Raw genomic sequence first — 23,568 nt, 5'->3', positions numbered from 1 at the left:
GCAGAGCAGAAGAGCTGCTGATTGAAAGTCTGCAGCTCTCATCTCAGGGAGCCGAGAGAACCGAACCATCAGCGCTGTTCGATGGCTTGGTTCTCAGTGAAGAGATGCCGGGGGGACAGATGCAGCCTCGGACCGAGGCTGCATCCACCTAGGTATGATTAGGGATAAGACCCCAAACCCATACTTCTCATTTAAATAGCAAGCACAAGGTTGCTGTTTCTTTGTGGCACCAATGCATATGTGGTTCAGTTTACATTCAGAAGAAACTCTGCTGGCAGGCAGAAGAGGAGCTTTTATTGCAGTAGAGATGGGCAGGGCAGCCATCAGGAATTATTGGGCCCCTTACACAGCTTCAGGCATGGGCCCCCTGGAGCAGAGAACCACAGAGAACCAGGGGGGGGGTGCTGCCGCCTAAAATTGAGAGAAGCAGGGGGGGGGGGGGGCTGCCGCGACTTGAGAAGTGGGGGGGGGGGGGGCCTTTACAAAAAAATAAGAAATAAAGAAAATTATATATAAAGAAAAGGGGGGTAGCCATCCGGGGCCCTGGGGAAAAAATAAATAAATATAAATATATATAAATATATATATATATATATATATATATATATATATATATATATATATATATACATATACAAAAAATTATTTTTTATTTATTTTTTATAAAAAGAAATTACAAAAAAGGGGGGTTGCCATCTGGGACCTTTGGGCCCTTTAATAATAATTAAAAAAAGAGAAACCTCTGGGGGTTGCCATCCAGGGCCCTGGGGACCTCTGGGCCCTTTAATAAAAAAAGAAAAGAAAATATATATAAACAAAAATAAAAAAATAAACATTTATAAAAAAAAAAAAAAGGGGGTTTGCCACATGGGGCCCTGGGGACCTCTGAGCCCTTTAATAATAAAAAAAAAAAATATATATATATATATATATATATATATATATATATATATATATATATATATATAACAAAAAGAAAAAAAAAAAGAAATAAAATATAAATAAAATTTTTTTTTTTTTATAAAAAAAAGGGGGTTGCCATCCGGGGCCCTGGGGACCTCTGGGCCCTTTAATAATAAATATATATATATATAATATATATATATAAAAGAAATAAAAAAATATATAAAAAAAAAAAATGTATTATAAAAAAAAGGGGGGGTTGTCATCCGGGGCCTTGGGGATCTCCGGGCCCCCCGTACCCCTAAAAAAAATATATTAGAAATGTTTTTTTTAAATAAAAAAATCATAAAAAAAGGGGGAGTTGCCACCTGGGGCCCTATAGGCCTCCGGGCCCCTGGGGACCTCCGGGCCCCTTACAGGTGTACTGCCTGTACCCCCCTGATGGCGGCCCTGGAGATGGGTAGCCTACCTGCCACCAATCTCGCTTCTAAAGAGTTTAGCTCTGAATTAACACTGAGTGCTCAGTTAATAAACAAGGCAGTCCATTTCAGAGTAACATTTCTAGATAAAATCCAAACCTCACCATATAAAGCAGAGGATCGCCTTACCTGACCAGTTGCTACATAATCTTTTGTGGGGTGAATGGCCAGACTGAGAATGTCATCATTGTGTCCCAGGTAGAGTCTCTGGGAGTGCTGCAGCCTGTCATAAACCACAGCCACGGCTGCTACATGATAGACCACCTCTCCCGTCTGGGTGTAGAACAAGTTGTTCCTACAGTCATAGCCTCTGTAACTGCAAGAGATGCCAAGACAGATAAAAAAAACTGAATTAGTTGGACAAATATAAATCAATAAAACATGATATAATTTTGTTTCCCAATCATTTACTGCCTGATGTCAACTGATAATTTAAAAGTGATTATCTCTTATGTAAAACAATACATAAATCAGAATTTCAGATCATCTAAAAAACACATAAAAACATTTTTTTTTTTACTTATATACCCAATTCAAAATAAGTTTGGATGCTGTGTAAAATCTACATAAAACAGAATGCGATGATTTTCAAATCCTGAAACCCCGTATTTTATTCACAATAGAAAATATATCAAATGTTTAAACTGAGAAAATGTATGATTTTAAGAAAAAAATAAGGTACGGTCACTTTGAAAATGATGGCAGGAACACATGTCAAAAAAGTTGGGACAGGACCATGTTTACCCCGGTGAAGCATCCCCTCTTCTTTTAACATCACACTGTAAACATCTGGAAAGTGAGGAGACCAGTTTCTGGAGTTTTGGGAGAGGAATGTTGTCCCATTCTTGCCTGATATTGGATTCTAACTGCTCAACGATTGTGGGTCTTCTTTGTCGTATTTTTCTTTTAAAGATGCGCCAACTATTTTCTATTAGTGAAAGGTCTGGACTGCAGGCAGGCCAGGTAAGCACCCAGGGCCAGATTCACATAGAATTCCGGCGGCTTAACGTATCGCATTTACGTTACACCGCCGCAAGTTTTCAGCGCAAGTGCTTGATTCACAAAGCACTTGCCTGTACACTTGCGGCGGTGTAACGTAAATCCGTCCGGAGCAAGCCCGCCTAATTCAAATGGGGCGTGTATCATTTAAATTAGGCGCATTCCCGCGCCGAACGTACTACGCATGCTCCGTTTTGTAGTTTCCCTCCGTGCTTTGCGCGAAATGACGTCGCACCGACGTAATTTTTTGAACGGCGACGTGCGTTATGTCCTTTCCTATTCCCGTACGACTTACACAAAAAATAAATAAATCAAAATTCGACGCGGGAACGACGGCCATACTTTAACATGGCTAGTCTAAACATAAGCCATTGAAATAGCATGCGTAACTTTACGACGGGAAAAGCCGACATAAGAGAATGTGACGAGCGCGCGTAGCTTCGTGGATCGCCGTAATCAGCTAATTAGCATACCCGACGCGGAAAACAATGCAAACTCCACCCAGCGGGCGCCGAAGTATTGCATCCTAAGATCCGAAGGCATACGAAGCAGTACGCCCGTCGGATCTTAGCCAAATGCCGTCGTATCTTTGTTTGAGAATTCAAAAGATACGACGTGGCAAATTTGAAAGTACGCCGGCGTATCAGTAGATACGCCGGCATACTCTCACTGTGAATCTGGCCCCCAGACTGTTCTACTACGAATCCATGCTAGATTAAATAGGTATGCTGCTGCTCCAGGTGGGTCTGTCACACCGTCCCTTTCACCTCCTGCGTATTCAGGTGCAAGCAACGCTCATTCAGCCATGTGAAACAGGATCCAAAGGGCTGCACACTTAAAAACTGCATTCACTTTATTAATAATCTTTAAAAGAGATTTATGTTTTTTTTTTCTTTTTAGTATCATACTTACCTAGGTGGCTGCAGCATCGGTTCGATGCTGCATCTGTCCCCGGATACCTCTAAGACTGAGAACCGAGCGATCGAACACTGCCCCGATCGCTCAGTTCTTACAGCTCGGTGAGCAGAGAGCTTCAGACTGTCAGTTAGTGGCTCTCTGCTCTGCCCCCCCTGCACTCACTGGACTGTGGAGGGGGCGGGGACAGCCGACTCAGGCTCTCACCGGCTTGCTGAGAGGCTAAGCTGGGTGCCGGTCTAGGGATCTGGGCGGCTGACGCCCGGGCCTGGAACAAATCTGTGACTTCAGCAGAGAGTGGACTTCAGAAGTACGAGCTTTGGCTGTACTTATGCTTTAATATGCCCTATACAGCAAACAAACACTGTAGGAGCAAGGAAACACAGTCAACGCGATTTGTGCTGCTATTGCTTATTTGTGACTTGCTTTTATGTAGATTGTACACAGCGTCCCAACTTTTTTGGAATTGGGGATGTACACACTCTATAAAGGAGCTGCTTAAAAGCGTTTTTTCTCCCCAAAATTTATTTTTAACATTACATTCAGGCGAGTTATGATAATGACATTACACAGTTTTTTTTTAACATCCTTGCCGTACATACGGTTTTATATATATATGTTCACCGCGGCTTCTGGGCATAATCTGCGGGACTGGGCGTCCCTAATTGATTGACATGCTTCCGACCGGCGCATACAGTGCGTCACGAGTTGCCGAAAGAAGCTGGACTGCGAGTCGGCTCTATACGGCGCCTGCGCACCGACGTTCGGCTTCTTTCGGCAACTCGTGACGCGCTGTATGCGCCGGTCGGAAGCATGTCAATCAATTCGGAACGCCCAGTCCCGCAGATTATACCCGGAAGCCGTGGTGAACATTTATATATATATATATATATATATATATAAAACGGTATGTACGGCAAGGATTTAAAAAAAAAACAGCGTAATGTCATTATCGCAACTCGCCTGAATGTAATGTTAAAAATTTTTAATTTTTTTAAATTTTATGAAACAAAAAAAAAAAATATTTTTTTGGGTGAACCCCCGCTTTAACTTGCCAAAGGATTTGTATTCGTCTATTCAGTCCTGAGATCTACACAGCTCCATCACACAGCACAGCCAAGAGGCTGACACCACTTTCTGTGTTACAATGGACTGCAGGGGACCGATTTCAAGTCAAATTCAGGTTCTTAGGTTAGTTACATTTAGGCCCTTTTCACACACAGGGACCGTTCGTTTCATCAGTTCAGTCACGTCAAAACGGATGAAGTATTCATCCATTTATTTTTACATCCACTACCAATGCAAAAACAGATGACAGTTTAAATTCTTTTTTCGTCCAATCCGTTTTTTTAATGGAAGAAAAATAAAGCTTAAGGGCCCTTTCACACGGGGCTGTCCGTGTGCGGGCTCCGCTTTAGCTCAGCGGGGAATCGCTCCGTCGACCATCGCTGAGCAGGCAGATGACAGGTCTGTCTCTGCACACTGTGAAGGGACCGACCTGTCAGAGCGCGGCTCTCCCCTATGGGGTATCGGATGATGACGGACCGTAGAGTCCGCTGTCATCCGATCCGATCCTCCAGACGGATGGAAATGTAGGGCCAGATTCACAAAGCAGATACGACGGCGTATCTCCTGATACGCCGTCGTATCTGTTGTTCTATCTATGCGACTGATTCATAGAATCAGTTACGCATAGATATCCCCAAGATCCGACAGGTGTAATAGTTTCACGGTCGGATCTTAGGATGCAGTACCGCGGCCGCCGCTGGGGGGAGTTTGCGTCGTAAACCAGCGTTGGGTATGCAAATTAGGAGTTACGGCGATCCACAAAGCTTTTTCCCGTCGTTACGTCGCCGCGAGTGGTAGTTTTCCGTCGCAAAGATAGGGCACCTTTAACAAAGTGGAAAATTACTCCACCATGTTAAAGTATGCCCGTCTTTCCCGTGTCACTTTTGAATTATTTTTAAATGTTTTAATTTTCCCGGCGTAACTCTTTTTTCACGTTGCGATTCACAAAACGTCGGCGCAACGTAATTTCGTGCAAAGCACGTCGAGAAATTTGCGACGGGAGCATGCGCAGTACGTCCGGCGCGGGAGCGCGCCTAATTTAAATGGTACCCGCCCCATTTGAATTGGCCCGCCTTGTGCCGGACGGATTTACGATACACCGCCGCAAATTTCTTTGTGGATCGGGTACTTAGACAGAAAATTTGCGGCGGTGTAACGTAAATCGGTTACGTTACGCTGCGCCCGCTGTACGTGAATCTGGCCCGTAGGGTTTTCCTCCGTCACACTTTGGCGGATTGGAGCGGGTCGGATGTCAGCGGGCATGTCACCGCTGACATCCGTGGCTCCGTAGAGGTGCACGGAGCGCCCGTTCAGGTCCGCCTAAAAAGGGTTGAAAGGGGCCTTAATCAGTTTAAAAATAACAGATGATGATGGATGCGGATGTAAACTGATGTAAATGGATGATCATCCGTATACATTCGTTTTTCCATAGAGATGCATTGATGGAAACGGACAAACGCATATGAAAAAGATCATATCATAATGAGACTGATTATCTAACAAGCAATATGTTCAGTCCCCAGGTTTTACACCAAAGAACGCATGCCATCTCAAGTCAACATTTGACTTTGACAACTGTATTCTATCCTTTTTTTTACAATGCTATTTCTGTCCCTTCTGTCTCAGATGATATGATAATTAGGATGATGTGATAGTGGATTAGGGGGATCATCATCTAATTCAAAATGGGCTGGTTAAATATGTTCCAAGGATCATTTGATAGAAAAGCCCTTAGCTGCAGTGTACATGGGTGACAGTAACGTGAATTAAAACTGAATAGTGTGGAAAAAAATTCCAGGAAAGCAAAGCAATTACTGAAATGACAGAATAAAAAGGACTTGTCTCTATCAGAGTGAGGGGCTAAGGCTTACAGCAAAGCCATCAAAATATAAAGAAACGGTACTCCTAATAATTACAACAGCTTGAAAAATTAAGAATTTTTCAAAGCTTATGTTTTGTAAGAAATGTTAATTAAAATTCTGTTTATGCGCCACTGTGTATGAAACCTGACCTGATAGGATCTTTCTAAAGATCTCAAAAAGTGAAAGTTTGCTATATAAAAAAAAGAAAATCTGCATTTGTGAATTGTACTTAAAGGGGTGTTCCACTCATTTTTAATGTTTATTAAAAGTCAGCAGCTACAAAAAGTGTAGCTGCTGGCTTTTAATAAACAGACACTCACCTGCTCCACGTTCCAGCGACGCGCCGGCCGGGGCTCCGCTCCTCTCCCCCCCTCTCCGGCCGGCGTCTTCATTCTAAGTGTGGGCACCCGGCCGTGACAGCTTTTGGCTTCACGGCCGGGCACCCACTGCGCATACGCGAGTGGGGCTGCGCCATCCAATTGGACAGGCGATCGCCTGGGACCTGTCACGTGTCCCAGGCGATCGCCTACAGGGAGGGGCTGCCAAAAGGCGATATGACGAATCGCCTTAGCAGCCCCTCGGCGGAAGGAGGAAGTGGGACAGGAAGTCCCACTCCTCCTGAAGCCCCCGCTACCCCCCAAAAAAATGACATGCCAAATGTGGCATGTAAGGGGGCGAGGAGTGGATTAAGCAGAAGTTCCACTTTTGGGTGGAACTCCGCTTTAAAGCGGAAGTAAACACATCGATTTAACAGTTTCAAAAATCACGTGCCGGGAATGTAACTGTCACATTGGTTGTGCTCTCAACCAAACTGTCAAACCATCCAATGGATGGTGTCATCCATATCTTTATGGACCTTGCTTTGTGCACTGGTGCGCAGTCATGTTGGACCAGGAAGGGGCCGTCCCTAAACTGTTCCCACAAAGTTAGGTAAGGTAAGTGAAATTCTCCAAAGTGTCTTGGTAGCCGATGTCTTAAAGTGGTTGTAAACCTTTTACAACCACTTTAACCTACAGGTAAGCCTAGATTAAGACTTACCTGTAGGTGCTTGAAATATCTTCTAAACCTCCTCAGTTTAGGAGATATTTACAAAAATAACAGACGCCGATGTCTACGGCGCATGCGCCATAGACAACGGTGCAGGCGCACTTTAGCAACGGTGAGCGTGCCATTCCTAATGGAGGCCGTGCCGAAACTGGCGGCTTCCATGCGCGGGAGTGATACCCGGAAGTAACCCCCGGCCAAGATGTTGGCTGCCTGAGCGTTGTACGTAGATGGCTGCGGGGGCCTCGATCGGAGGTGTGAATTACATAATGAGCTAGTATGCTATTTTTTTTTTTTTTTAACTGGGTTTACTTCCTCTTTAAGATTTCCCTTCACTGGAACTAAGGGGCCAAGCCCAACCCCTGAAAAACAACCCCATACCATAATCCTCCCCTCCTCCAAATGATTTGGACAAGTGCACAAAGCAAAGTCCATTAAGACATGGATGATCGTGTTTAGGGTGGAGGAACTTGACTGGCTTGCACAGAGTCCTGACCTCAACCCGATTGAACACCTTTGGGTTGAATTAGAGTGAAGACTGTGAGCCGGACCTTCTTGTCCAAGATCATACCTGACCTCACAAATGCATTTCTGGAAGAATGGTCAAACATTCCCATAGACACACTCCTAAACCTTGTGGACGGCCTTCCCAGAAGAGTTGAAGCTGTTATAGCTGCAAAGGGTGGGTCAACTCAATATTGAACCCTACAGACCAAGACGCCATTAAAGTTCATGTGCGTGTAAAGGCAGGTGTCCCAATATAGTGCATGTATTTAACTACTTGCCTGGGGTTCAGATCTACGATGGATTTGAGTTTAGAACTGCATGATTACTCCAACGCTGGACAACAACTGTTGAATCAAGACATTCTCCCTAAAATCTGGGGGTTCAGTAAAAACTTACCCATGTACAAACTTTAATTTCAAGCTTTCTTCTGGGGCTTTTTCACGCTTAAGGGAAGGCAACGAATTTTGTTTCTCTTTATTTTGCTGCTTGAGCTGAGGTAGATCTTCTTTGTAAACCTTGAAATGAGAATTTCACAAACTTCTAGTCAATTCTTTATACAACTACAGATTCATAGTCACATAGGCACTAGCCGTAGCTTTTTAAAGGGCAAGTTCAACTGTGAAGCTTTGACCAAAGTTGGATAATGCCCTTGCTATAGGTATAGGCCATTCATGTACTTCCCAAAGCCTTGCCGAAAAACTTCCAGAGATGGCATCCTCCCATCCTGCCTTGTTGGTAAGAAACTCCCAGCTGTTACTGCTCACCCCCCACCCAGGGCTGGACTGGGACAAAAATTTGGCCCTGGACTTCATCCAGTCCGGCCCACTGACAGGTTTCTCTAATGAGGGAGAGGAGATATACGCTGCGGGGAGGGAGAGGAGGTGAACGCTGCGGGGAGGGAGAGGAGGTGAACGTTGCGGGGAGGGAGAGGAGGTGAACGTTGCGGGGAGGGAGAGGAGGTGAGCGCTGCGGGGAGGGAGAGTTGGTGAACCCTGCGGGGAGGGAGAGGAGGTGAACGTTGCGGGGAGGGAGAGGAGGTGAACGTTGCGGGGAGGGAGAGGAGGTGAACGCTGCGGGGAGGGAGAGAAGGTGAACGTTGCGGGGAGGGAGAGAAGGTGAACGTTGCGGGGAGGGAGAGATGGTGAACCCTGCAGGGAGGGAGAGGAGGTGAACGTTGCGGGGAGGGAGAGGAGGTGAGCGCTGCGGGGAGGGAGAGGAAGTGAACGCTGCGGGGAGGGAGAGGAAGTGAACCCTGCGGGGAGGGAGAGGAAGTGAACCCTGCGGGGAGGTAGAGGAGGTGAACGCTGCGGGGAGGGAGAGGAGGTGAACGTTGTGGGGAGGGAGAGGAGGTGAGCGCTGCGGGGAGGGAGAGGAGGTGAACGCTGCGGGGAGGGAGAGGAGGTGAGCGCTGCGGGGAGGGAGAGGAGGTGAACCCTGCGGGGAGGGAGAGATGGTGAACCCTGCGGGGAGGGAGAGATGGTGAACCCTGCGGGGAGGGAGAGGAGGTAAGTGCTGCGGGGAGGGAGAGATGGTGAACCCTGCGGGGAGGGAGAGATGGTGAACCCTGCGGGGAGGGAGAGGAGGTGAACGCTGCGGGGAGGGAGAGGAGGTGAACCCTGCGGGGAGGGAGAGGAGGTGAACCCTGCGGGGAGGGAGAGGAGGTGAACGCTGCGGGGAGGGAGAGGAGGTGAACCCTGCGGGGAGGTAGAGAAGGTGAACCCTGCGGGGAGGGAGAGGAGGTGAATGCTGCGGGGAGGGAGAGGAGGTGAACCCTGCGGGGAGGGAGAGGAGGTGAACCCTGGGGGGAGGGAGAGGAGGTGAACGCTGCGGGGAGGGAGAGGAGGTGAACCCTGCGGGGAGGTAGAGAAGGTGAACCCTGCGGGGAGGTAGAGGAGGTGAACGCTGCGGGGAGGGAGAGGAGGTGAACCCTGCGGGGAGGGAGAGGAGATGAACGATGCAGGGAGGGAGACGAGGTAAACCCTGCGGGGAGGGAGAGGAGGTGAACCCTGCGGGGAGGGAGAGGAGGTGAACGCTGCGGGGAGGGAGAGGAGGTGAACCCTGCGGGGAGGTAGAGGAGGTGAACGCTGCGGGGAGGGAGAGGAGATGAACCCTGCGGGGAGGGAGAGGAGGTGAACGATGCAGGGAGGGAGACGAGGCGAACGCTGCGGGGAGGGAGAGGAGGTGAAAGCTGTGGAAAGGGGGAGACAGAGGAGCGGAGGGGGCGGTGGTCACTGAAGCCGGCCCACTGAGCCATCGGCCCACCGGGAAACTCCCTGCAGTCCAGATGGCCAGTCCATCCCTGCCCCTACCATCATAGGAGTGAGCTCTCAAAGCCCCGCACATGTCCCGCCTTCGTTGCAGCATCACTGAGATTAGAACTACTGCAACACGGGAGAGACAGCCAATTGAAAGGGGGTTTGAATAGTCTAGGAGTGTCTTAGCAACGTTAAAATGATCAATAATCCCTTTCAGATATAATTAGGCCAAAAGCTCCCAGTAAGCCAGAAGGATCTACTGCATTGCAGTAGGCGGTCAGCCTATCAAGTTTTAGGCAACAAGGGAAGGAACAGAAAGTATTCTTGAAGTTATAGTCCGGAAGTGTATTTCCACTTCTACAACCAAATTAGCATAACACTTACTTTATATTTGTTACATGTTCCCATAGTATAAATAGGTATATGTTCCCATTGCTCACATAGAATAAATAAAGAAAAAATGCTTTCTACATTTCTCATTTTCTCTTTTCTGAAAACTCCAAAACCAGTTCCCAATGCAATGTTTAGGAGGGTAAATGGGGAGTTATGTTTACCATAATTATTCCTGTTTGCGCTGTTCTGGCAGATCTCATTATCAGTTGTAAACTAGACAGTGGAAATAGCTGGAGGCAAGAGTGTTAAAGCTGAACTACAGGTATGATATTAAAGTAGCATTCTAGGCAAAACCTAAAAACTACTGTTAAAAATGTTCCTTCCCCCTCTCCCTACTTATGCCGCGTACACACGATCGTTTTTAATGTCATGGAAAAAAACGTTTTTCTCAACGTGATTTCTCTCAAGCCTGCCTTGCATACACACGATCGGGAAAAAAAAATGCTCTAGCAAAGCGCGGTGACGTACAACACGTAGGACGGCACTATAAAGGGGAAGTTCCATTCGGATGGCGCCACCCTTTGGGCTACTTTTGCTGATTTCGTGTTAGTAAAAGTTTGGTGAGAGACGATTCGCGCTTTTCAGTCTTCGTGCTTTTCAGTCTGTTACAGCGCGACGAATGTGCGATCTCCACTACGAAGGCTAGTTTTACCAGAACGAGTCTCATAACTTGCTTCTGAACATGCAAATTTTTTTCACGTCGTTAAAGCCTACACACGACCGCTTTTGACCACGTGAAAAACGAAATTTTCTGCGGGACAATTAAACAGAGCTCAGTGACCAAGAGTATGTAATGTATGGCACAGCATGCAGGGTTCAGTGGTGAGAATTTTGTAACATACCATGTACATTCCATATTTAAGAACTGCTATACTCTGTATGCTGTGCTGTATGTTACATATCTTTTACAGTGTAGGCTACATATTAAAGGCCTTGGGAATTCAGTGGCGGTGCGTCCATAGAGGGCGCAGGAGCGCCGCCCCCTCTCGCTCCTGCACCGCCACTGAAGTACAATACATAGATTCATGCATTGCATGAATCTATGTATTGTCGCTGCCTCCCACTATTCAGATGGCCGGCCCCCTGGTGAGCGCCGGCCATCTGAATAACAGGAACTGGCTACATAACTTCAACATATTCCTATTCTACACAACCCATTGTTCTGGCTCATTCGCTAGGAAGTTTAGGTAGCGTGTGCATGTGTTTTATGTATATCTATCAGTCTTGTATTGTATTCCTATAGTTGTAAATAGTTTGGGCTAGATTCAGAGACAGTTACGCCGGCGTATCAGTAGATATGCCGTCGTAACTCTGAATCTACGCCGTCGTAAATTTAAGCGTATTCTGGAAACCAGATACGCTTAAATTAGGCTAAGATACGAGCGGCGTAAGTCTCCTACGGCGTTGTATCTTGGGGTGCATATTTACGCTGGCCGCTAGGTGGCGCTTCCGTCAATTTCAGCGTAGAATATGCAAATGAGCTGGATACGCGGATTCAGAAACGTACGTGCGCCCGGCGGATTTTTTTACGTCGTTTGCGTAAGGCTTTTTCCGGCGTAACGTTACTCCTGCTATATGAGGCATAGCCAATGTTAAGTATGGACGTCGTTCCCACATCAAATTTTGAAAATGTTACGTCGTTTGCATAAGTCGTTCGCGAATAGGGCTTTGCGTAACTTACGTTCACATCAAAAGCATTGACTATTTGCGACGTGATTAGGAGCATGCGCACAGGGATACGTTCACGGCCGGCGCATTCACCGTTCGTGAGAAACGTCATTTACGTGGGGTCATGTTTTATCTACATAAAACACGCCCACCTCTTGACAATTTGAATTTGGCGTGCTTACGCCGGCAGATTTACGCTACCCTGCCGCAACTTACGGAGCAAGTCCTTTGTGAATACTGCACTTGCCTCTCTAAATTGCGGCGGCGTAGCGTAAATAACATACGCTACGCCCGCACAAATTTACGTTGCCCCTACCTGAATCTAGCGCCTTGTTTGTACAGCACTTTGTTTAGTAAAGCACATTAATACACTACAGGGGTTTTATTGCGTCCTAGTATTTACAGCAAAGAACATTAGATTACTTTGACACTGGGGCGGGGCACTAGTGGTAAAGTGCCGCTAGGCTTAGTGGCGCTTTACCATGGTTTTAGCAATGCTTTTCAGCCGCTAGCAAGGCGCTTTTAACCCCCGCTTGCAGACAAAAAATGGCTTAAACGCGTCGCTGCCAACTCGCTTTCCAGACGCTGGCCATTTATTTCAATGGCAGGGGCGTTTTAGGAGCGGTGTATTCACGACTCCCGCAACGCCCCATAGATGTTGATTGCAGGACTTTTTTTTCCTGTCATGCAAGCGCACCGCCGCAGTGTGAAAGCACGCGGACTCTCACACTGGGGCAGCAGGGGAGGCGTTTTTCAGGCGCTTTACAGGCGTTATTTTTAGCCCTAAAGCACCTGAAACATACTTTCATTGGTACTGTTTATTGGTAGACTGCAGTGATGTGAAATGATGCAGCCACGAGTGAAAGGCGTCAGTTCTAGTTAGGATAAATTGGTGCCTGGGTGCACTCAGTGGAAGCCATTAGTACGCTCTGTACAATCTTTCTGTCAATTGAGAGAAGCATACAATAAATGAGCTGCCACTGCAGTTATGAATGGCTGCTCTCCGAAGAGAAAATGAATAACTAAGCTTTTACTCTAATTAAAATGCTGAATGTTTCCATCAGATAATGCCAAAAATACAGATACAGGCTTAGAATATACAAAGAAAGCTGAGCAGGCGAGGGGAAGAAAATATTATTGCCGCTCATTGTTATTCTTGGAGCATTAAGCCTTTTGTCCTTCAGAAGTCTGTGTTTGCATTAAACATTTATGAAATGTCTATAAATGCTTATTAAGAAAATTAATTGTGGATGTACTAATAGTAGTCATTTGAAGTAAAACAGCCGTTTAATGAATTACAGTAAAACCTTGGTTGGCGAGCATAATTCGTTCCAGAAACATGCTTGTAATCCAAAGCACTTGTATATCAAAGCATTTTATTTTACAGGGTATAAAAGAGAAGAGAGGTGCCTCTGAGGCCTCGTACACACGGACGGATCCGCGGTGACGTGGCCGCGCCGTCGCCATGCCGATAACGCGGCGACGTGCGCGGCCCTGGAAGGTAAATACTTCCACGCATGCGTCGAATCACTTCGACACATGCGAGGGATGGCGGCCGATCGGACATGTCCGGTGAGTCTGTACAGACGACCGAACATGTCCGACGGACAGGTTTCCAGCGGACAGGTTTCTTAGCATGCTAAGAAATTTTTGTCCGCTGGAAAACGGTCGGCTGGACAAATGTCCGCGGGAAAACGGTCCGATAGGCCGTACACACGACCGAACTTGTCTGCTGAAACTGGTCCGCGGACAACTATCAGCGGACAGATCCGGTCGTGTGTACGGGGCCTGAGTGTAGCAATAAGTTGCTAAATGTTGTACCTTCATTAAATGGAACCATATTGCTACAATTAGAGGCGCCTCTCTTCTTATTTATACTCAGTTGTGACATGACGCTACTCTTTTATCAAGACATCGCTTGTATATCAAGGCAAAATTGATTAAAATATTTTGCTTGTCTTGCAAAACACTCTCAAACCGAGGTTTTACTGTACATGAGATTCTTTAGGCAATACAAGTCTATTTATCTATAATGCAAATAACATACACATCCCAACTGTTACTGCTCACCCCCACCATCCTGACTCTCCTGTAGTCCAAGGGAGGGGGCGAGCATGACACTCCACACCAGGGAGAAAGCCTTGCATTACTGTGTGGAGTTACAGACAGAAGAACAGGAAGTGAGGATTTCTCAGAAGAAATAAGGACATTTAAAAGCAAAATGGAAGGATGAGGTAAGTGAAGGAGGACTGCACTAAGGTAAAGGAAGCTAATTAGGAAAAAAAATTGTACATTTACATCCCCTTTAACTAACAAACTGAAGCTAGAGGCTGATTGTTTGCCATGCATAGCTGCTCCAGATGAGTCTACTCCCTTTTTGTAAACTCTCACTTATGAGACAGAGAAAGGGCCAGAGGACTAATGCCGCGTACACACAACCGTTTTTCGGGTTGTAAAAAAATGACGTTTTTTTTTTTATGTCATTAAAAACGATCGTGTGTGGGCTCCAGAGCATTACACGATGTAAAAAATGGGCATTAAAAATTTTGAACATGCTCTAATTTTTCTTGAATAAGACAACAATCAATTTTGCCCAATTTTTTTATATATTGTGAAAGATAATGTTACGCCGAGTAAAATGATACCCAACATGTCACGCTTAAAAATTGCGCCCACTCGTGGCATGGCGTCAAACTTTTACCCTTAAAAATCTCGATGGGCGACGTTTAAAAAATTCTACAGGTTGCATAGGGCTAGAATTATTGCTCTCGCTCTAATGATCGCGGCGATACCTCACTTGTGTTGTTTGAACACCGTTTTCATATGCGGGCGCTACTCGCGTATGCGTTTGCTTCTGTGCGCGAGCTCGTCGGGAGGGGGCACTTTAAAAATATTTTTTTTTGTTTTCTTATTTATTTTTATTTAGTTTTATAATTTTTTACACTGAAATAAAAAAAAAAAAAAATTTGATCACTTTTATTCCTACTACAAGGAATGTAAACATCCCTTGTAATAGAAAAAAGCATGACAGGTCCTCTTAAATATGAGATCTGGGGTCAAAAAGACCTCAGATCTCATATTTAGGCTTAAATGCAAAAAAAAAAATTTGGAAATGTCATTTTTTCAAATGACAAAAAAAAAATGTTTCTTTAACCTTTTGCCGACCGCGCCATAGCAGAAATACTGCTACAGCGCGGCCGAGTTATTGTGACAGGACGTCCATGGGACGTCCTCGTGCACCTCCGTGTCTCGCGCGCGTCCTGCGACGCGCTCGCGGGAGTGTGTGTGCTTGCCGGGTCCAGGAGACCCGGCGCAACAGAGATCGCGGTGAAGAGCCAATGAAAGCGGCTCTTCACCACCTGATCGCTCCCTCCAATGAGGGAGCGATCAATATGTAAACAAAAACAGGTCACTCAAAGGTCTCCTTCTCTTCTCTCCTCACCCTGTTACAGAGTGTGAGGAGAGAAGACATTTTAAAGTGAGTGTCGTTTTTTTCTTGTGCCCAGCAGTGCCTAGCAGTGCTCATCTGTGCCACACAGTACCCATCTGTGCCACACAGTACCCATCTGTGCCCTTACAGTACCCATCTGTGCCCCTACAGTGCCACTTCAGTCCCCACCAGTGCCAATACAGTCCCCACCAGTGCCAATACAGTCTCCACCAGTGCCAATACAGTCCCCACCAGTGCCACCTCTGCCACTTCAGTGCCACCTCTGCCACTTCAGTGCCCATTGGTGCTGCTAGTGTCCATAAGTGCCACTACAGTGTCCGTCAGTGCCACTACCGTGCCCAGTGCCACTACAGTGCTTATCGGTGCTGCCAGTGTCCATCAGTGCCACACCAGTGCCCAGTGCCACTACAGTACTCATCAGTGCCAATCAGTGCACCACCAGTGCCACTACAGTGCTCAGTGCCGTCAGTGCTCCATCAGTGCCACTACAGTGCTCATCTGTGCCGCCAGTGTCTGTCAGTGCTCATCAGTGCTACACCAGTGCTCATCTGTGCCACCAGTGTCCGTCAGTGCACCATCAGTGCCACTACAGTGCCCATTTGTGCCACCAGTGCTCCATCAGTGCCACCAGTGCTCCGTCAGTGCCACTACCGTGCCCAGTGTCACTACAGTGCCCATCGGTGCCATCAGTGCCCAGTGCCACATTAGTGCCATCAGTACCACATCAGCGCCACTATAGTGCTCATCTACACCACTACAGCGCTCATCAGTGCCACTAGAGTGCCCAATAGTGCCCATAAGTGAGTGCTCATCAGTGGATCCTCATCACCGCCGCCTTATCAGTGCATATCAGTGGCAGATAATCAGTGCACCCTCATCAGTTCCCATCAGTGCACCCTCAGTACCCATCAGTGCACACTCATTAGACCAGCCTCATCTCATCAGCACCCATCAGTGCAGCCATATCTGTTCCAGTTTCCCTACCATAGTTTGTCACCACAGCCCACAGTCACCAGTATGGCAAAAAGGTTTTTTACCACTCAGCAGGCATACGAACATATGTGCTTGACCGACGAGAGCAGCGGGGAGCTCTCTGATTCTGATTCAGAATATGAACCGGTTGGAAGCACTGGGTCTTCTACAGATTCAGAGGAAGAGCAAAGTGTGCCCATGAAACGAAGGCGTTCTGACATGGGGCAGCAGGCTACCACAAGTAGCGCTGTGGCATCAACCAGCAGCTCGCAGCCATCCACCAGAAATACAGTGGCATCAACTAGCAGCTCAGTACCATCCAGGAGAAATGAAGTGCCACTGCAGCAAAGGCCAATAACCAGCAGAGTGTCATCTCAGCCCCAAAGGGTTAGGACCCATGCCAGCCTTCCCTATGCCCTTGAAAACCCTACGTGGCTTCCCCCCAATTCCGGAGCAGCAAACGTCCCCCCTTTCACCGCCCAGCCAGGTGTTCAGGTGAACACAGAGAACTTTGCCCCTATTGATTTTTTTAATTTAGTTTTTACCCCAGACCTATTATCCTCCATCGTGGCCCAGTGCAACCTCTATGCACAGCAATTCATAAGAGACAACCCTGATTCAAGTTACGCCCGTCCCTATCAATGGAAAGCATTGACAGTGGAGGAATTTAAATTATTTTTAGGCCTAACGTTCAACATGGGGCTCTCAAAAAAAAATGAATCATACTCATATTGGTCCAAAAAACCCATCCACCACATGCCAGTCTTTTCATCCATTATGTCAAGAACCAGATACCACAGGATAATGCGTTTCCTCCATTACAATGACAACGACCAGTGCCCTCCCCGAAATGACCCATCACAGGACAAATTATTTAAAATTCGGCCACTTCTAAACTTTTTCTCAGAGAAATTTCCCCAGTTATTTGTCCCCGACCAAAATATTTCCGTGGATGAGTCATTGGTCCACTTCACAGGCAGGCTTGGCATCAAGCAGTTTATCCCAAACAAAAGGGCCCGATATGGGGTTAAGCTCTACAAGCTATGTGACCGGGTCACGGGGTATGTCTACGCCTTCCGGGTCTACGAAGGGAAGGACACCCAACTGCAGCCCCCTGAATGTCCAGAATATATCGGAGCCAGCGGAAAGATTGTTTGGGAGCTAGTATATCCACTCCTTGGAAAGGGTTACCACCTTTATGTGGATAACTTCTATACTAGCTTGCCCCTCTTCCGCAACCTTCACCGGATGGGCACTCCAGCGTGTGGTACAGTGCGACCCAATAGGAAGGGTTTCCCGCAAAGGCTCATTATGGAAAGACTGCAAAAAGGGGAGACGGCGTCTTTGCGGAATGAAGAAGTATTGGCTATCCGGTGGAGGGACAAACGAAACGTCCACATGCTCTCAACGATACATAATGACACCTACGTGGAAATCCCCAAAAGAAACGGCCCTGTCCAAAAACCGGCATGTGTTCATGACTATAATCTGTTCATGGGGGGAGTCGATTTCAATGATCAGATGCTCGAACCATACCTTCCCACAAGAAAAAGCCGCTATTGGTACAAAAAGGTCTCCATATATCTTTTCAGTTTGGCCATTTACAACACTTATGTCGTTTACCGTAAATCTACAAGTAACCCCTTATCTTATCTTTATTACCAAGAAGAAATTGTCTCCTCCCTTTTGTACCCTGAAGATTCACCAGATGTCATTCGCTCTGATTGCGTGAGCAGACTCCATGAACGACACTATATTGAGAAAATCCCCCCCCATGAATCAGGCCGAAAACGTCAGAAGAGATGCCGTGTGTGCACCAAAGCAGGAACTAGAAGAGACACTATATATTATTGCCCTGACTGTCCTTCCCAACCAGGCCTTTGTTTCAATCAATGTTTCCGCCGTTACCATTCTTTTCTAAATTATTAGGAAAGTATGGTAAACGTAATTGTCATTTACCGCCACACCTCTTATGCCACTGTACATACCGCTGCCTGCTCCAGAACTGACCCTGGCTTGTTATACGACTACTCTTCTGCCTAACGATAAACTGTACCTACCTCTGCCTGCTCCGGAACCGACCCTGGCTTGTTATACGACTACTCTTCTGTCCAACGCTAAACTGTACCTACCTCTGCCTGCTCTGGAACTGACCCTGGCCTGTTATACGACTATGCTTCTGCCTAACACTAAACTGTACCTACTTCTGCCCGCTCTGGAACTGACCCTGGACTGTTTGACCACGCTTTTTGCCTGCCCCTTGGATTGATCTTTTACCCTGCTATGCTAGTGGGAACACAGGGGTCTCACATATGTGAGGGGCTCCAGAATTGTTTTTCTGGATGAAAAAACTAGTTTTTTAGTTTTCTCATTCCCGGATTAGGGTCTGGTTGCCCGGAGGCTTCAAAGAGATTTGGGTGGGAGAAGCCTCTACCCCTGTCCCCCTTCTTTCCTGGCCTGCTACTTGGACCATGTTCCTGCTTACTACCAGGACCAATATTTTGGCACTGCTGGCAATGTCTCTACTTGCACTGACCCTGGACTGTAACCCTGCCAGTACTGACTATGGACAATATTTCTGCCTGGACAATTCCATTCACCGACGCTGACCACGTCCCTGCCTGCTGCCTGGATCAGGGCTCTCCTCCTGTGGACAACTGGACTACTAAAACCACAGGTAATATTTTGTTTACCCATTACTCAGCAAAATGTATTTTAGGGTGTAATTTTTGGTATGTATATGCTAGAAATATGAAGGGCCTTCAAAAATGGGATAGATTGTAAGGAAATTAAATGCGTAATTTATGTCCCTAGAACACTTGATGGTTCTTCTTGGATGTTGGGCCTCTATGTGGCCAGGCTGTGTAAAATTCTCACACATGTGGTATCGTCATACTCGGGAGGAGCAGGAGAATATATTTTGGGGTGTCATTTTGGCTATGTACATGCTATGTGTTGGAAATATCTTATAAATGGACAACTTTGTGTAAAAAAAATGCGTTTTCATTTTTTTTCCACATTTTCCCCAAACTTCTGGAAAAAGATGAACTTTTCAAAAGACTCATTATGCCTCATAGATTATACGTTGGGGTGTTATCTTTCCAAAATGGGGTCACTTTGTGGGGGTTTCCATTGTCTTGGTGCTCCAGGGCCTTCAAAAGTGTAATAGGTGGTTGAGAGATTAGATGTGTAATTTATGCTCCTAGAATGCTTGAAGTTGCTACTTCGGTGTTGGGCCTCTGTATGTGGCCACGCTGTGTAAAAGTCTCACACATGTGGTATCGCCATACTCAGGAGGAGCAGCAGAATATATTTTGGGGTGTAATTTTTTCTATGTACATGCTATGTGTTGGAAATATCCTATAAATGGACAACTTTCTGTAAAAAAAAATGCGTTTTTATTTTTTTCCACATTTTCCAAAAACATCTGGAAAAAAATGAACTGTTCAAAAGACTCATTATGCCTCATAGATTATACGCTGGGGTGTTAGCTTTCCAAAATGGGGTCACTTTGTGGGCGTTTCCATTGTCCTGGTGCTCCAGGGCCTTCAAAAGTGTAATAGGTGGTTGAGAGATTAGATGTGTAATTTATGCTCCTAGAATGCTTGAAGTTGCTACTTCGGTGTTGGGCCTCTGTATGTGGCCACGCTGTGTAAAAGTCTCACACATGTGGTATCGCCATACTCAGGAGGAGCAGCAGAATATATTTTGGGGTGTAATTTTTTCTATGTACATGCTATGTGTTGGAAATATCCTATAAATGGACAACTTTCTGTAAAAAAAATGCGTTTTAATTTTTTTCCACATTTTCCAAAAACATCTGGAAAAAAATGAACTGTTCAAAAGACTCATTATGCCTCATAGATTATACGTTGGGGTGTTAGCTTTCCAAAATGGGGTCACTTTGTGGGCGTTTCCATTGTCCTGCTGCTCCAGGGCCTTCAAAAGTGTAATAGGTGGTTGAGAGATTAGATGTGTAATTTATGCTCCTAGAATGCTTGAAGTTGCTACTTCGGTGTTGGGCCTCTGTATGTGGCCACGCTGTGTAAAAGTCTCACACATGTGGTATCGCCATACTCAGGAGGAGCAGCAGAATATATTTTGGGGTGTAATTTTTTCTATGTACATGCTATGTGTTGGAAATATCCTATAAATGGACAACTTTCTGTAAAAAAAAATGCGTTTTTATTTTTTTCCACATTTTCCAAAAACATCTGGAAAAAAATGAACTGTTCAAAAGACTCATTATGCCTCATAGATTATACGTTGGGGTGTTAGCTTTCCAAAATGGGGTCACTTTGTGGGCGTTTCCATTGTCCTGGTGCTCCAGGGTCTTCAAAAGTGTAATAGGTGGTTGAGAGATTAGATGTGTAATTTATGCTCCTAGAATGCTTGAAGTTGCTACTTCGGTGTTGGGCCTCTGTATGTGGTCATGCTGTGTAAAAGTCTCACACATGTGGTATCGCCATACTCAGGAGGAGTAGGAGAATATATTTTGGGGTGTCATTTGTGGAATGTACATGCCATGTGAGAGAAATAACCTGTTATAATGACAATTTGGTGTGAAAAAAATAAAAATAAAAAAAAATCTTAATTTTGCAAAGAATTGTGGGAAAAAATGACAACTTCAAAAAACTAACTATGCCTCTTACTAACTACCTTGGGATGTCTACATTCTAAAAAGGGGTCATTTGGGGGGTATTTGTACTTTGCTGGCTTGTTAGGGTCTCAAGAAATGAGATAGGCTGTCAGCACATCAGGTGTGATCAAATTGATCAATTTTCAGTGATTGGCACCATAGCTTGTAGATCCTATAACTTTCACCCAGACTAAATAATATCCACTAATTTGGGTTATTTTTACTAACGATATGTAGCAGTATACATTTTTGCCAAAATTTATGAAGAAAAATGACTTATTTGCAATATTTTATAATAGAAATGAAGAAAAATTCATTTTTTTTACCAAATTTTCAGTCTTTTTTCTTTTGTATCACAAAAAATAAAAAACCCACAGGTGATCAAATACCACCAAAAGAAAGCTCTATTTGTGGGAAAAAAAGGACGGAAATTTCATATTGGTACAATGTTGCATGACTGAGTAATTGTCATTCAAAATGTGAGAGCACCGAAAGCTGAAAATTCGTCTGGTTAGGAAGGGTGTTTAAGTGCCCAGTGGTCAAGAGGTTAAGAGGCTGGGCGGGACTGACGTTTTGACGTCACTTCCGCCCAGCAGAGCTATGGGGACGGGTGAAGGAGATTTTTCCTTCAGTCTCGTCCCCGCTCAGCTCCCGAACGGTCGCTATCTCCTCCGCCGCTACCGACGGCTCCGGTAAGCGGCGGAGGGCGCGGGAGAGCGGCAGGAGGGGGGGGGCCCTCTCCCGCCACCGATAACGGCGATCTCGCGGCGAATCCGCCGCGGAGACCGCCGTTATCGTGTACACCACCGCCCACTGAAGAGATAGACATCTCGGTTGTGGCAGCAGCTGCTGCCGTTACTGAGATATTCATCTTTAAAAATAGGACGTCTTTTAGACATGGGGCGGTGGTCAAGAGGTTAACATTGTCGTTTTTAATTTTAACGTTGTAAAAAATGGTCGTGTGTGGGCTTTAACGACGTGAAAAAAACGCGTATGCTCAGAAGTAAGTTATGAGACGGGCAGGGATGGACTGGCCATTGGGACTACAGGTTTCCCTGTGGGCCGATGGCTCAGTGGGCCGGCTTCAGTGACAGCGTACCGCCTCCCCCCTCCACTCCTCTGTCTCCCCCTTCCCGCAGCACTCGCCTCCTCTCCCTCCCCGCAGCGCTCACCTGGGGGGAACAGAGAAGCAGGGGGAGGACCAGAGGAGCAGGGGGGATGACAGAGGAGCATGGGGGAGGGGACAGACAGCTGACTTAACAGCTATGGCCTGGGAGTTTCTCACTTCTGCCTAATCCTTCCCATAAGGGGGGGCACTGAACTGATTCTTTGCCCCAGGTGAAATAATGTCTAACTTCCCCACTGGTACTGCCTATAAGAGTACCAGTAACAGCCGTTCTACTCTAATAAAGTAGAAAGGCTAGTGAAGGGGGAGAGGGATTTGTCCGGCAGCCATGGTAGAGACCTGGTGAAACTAGCGTTCGTAATGGAGTAAGCACATTCATCACACTGTAACAGACTGAAAAGCGCAAATCGTCTTTTACGAACACAAAATCAGCAAATGCAGCCCCAAGGGTGGCGTCATCCGAATGGAACTTCCCCTTTATAGTGCCGTCGTACGTGTTGTACGTCACCGCACTTTGCTAGAGCATTTTTGTTCACGATAGTGTGTAGGCAAGGCCGTTTTAACAATCGGGTTGAAAAAAACATGTGGGGCCCTGTGCAACTGGGAAAATCTGTACCACGCTGGGTGATACACTCGACTATTCATACGATCATGTAGTTGTAATGGGCTAGCTCAGGGATCCTCAAACTACAGCCCTCCAGCTGTTGTAGAACTACACATCCCATGAGGCATTGTAACACACTGACATTCACACACAGGACTAGGCATGATGGGAATTGTAGTTCCTGAACAACTGGAGGGCCGTAGTTTGAAGACCCCTGGGCTAGCTGAACACCAACCGGTGAGATAGTGCTGCAACCTCCGTTTAAATCAGCAGGTCCAAGTACCAGATGCTCAGGCTGGAAGGTTTTTGATAAATAAATAAACTAACGAGGGTTTTAACTCTTTGCTATTCTAACCAAGAACCCCCCCCCCCACACACACACACACACACACACACCAACACCATAAATATGTCTGATACTTAGGAGTTTTTCTATAGAAATTTTTACTACTTACCTGGCGATCATAACTGATTTGAGTCTCCTGTTCAATATCTGAGTCTAGTTCGGGCACATCAGATAGATCCGAATCCGATTCTTCACTGCAGGAATCAATAATTCCCTCTGAGAATAACAAATGGACAATGTCAGCTGTGCGCTATCATTTATATGCAATACTGGAATAGTCTGAAGGCACATGCAAGCATTGGAAACGTTCACTATAGATTGTGGACATTTTATAACA

General features: G+C 46.1%; 1 protein-coding gene across 3 annotated transcripts in view; it reads right to left on the bottom strand.

Annotated features, from left to right (window-relative positions):
• EML6 (EMAP like 6) overlaps positions 1–23,568 on the bottom strand; it is a 234,721-nt gene that overhangs the window by 111,806 nt on the left and 99,347 nt on the right. For all 3 annotated transcript variants that reach the window (XM_040351653.1, XM_040351651.1, XM_040351652.1), the window contains exons 12-14: positions 23,341–23,447; positions 8,174–8,292; positions 1,512–1,698 (exon numbers count right to left, since the gene is read on the bottom strand). In XM_040351653.1, coding sequence (XP_040207587.1) covers positions 1,512–1,698; positions 8,174–8,292; positions 23,341–23,447 — 413 coding nt within the window. The remainder of the gene's footprint in view (positions 1–1,511; positions 1,699–8,173; positions 8,293–23,340; positions 23,448–23,568) is intronic.

This window comes from Rana temporaria, chromosome 4, assembly GCF_905171775.1.
Source record: "Rana temporaria chromosome 4, aRanTem1.1, whole genome shotgun sequence".
In the NCBI taxonomy this organism is placed as follows: Eukaryota; Metazoa; Chordata; class Amphibia; order Anura; family Ranidae; genus Rana; species Rana temporaria.
This window is presented reverse-complemented; position numbering and strand designations above follow the sequence as displayed.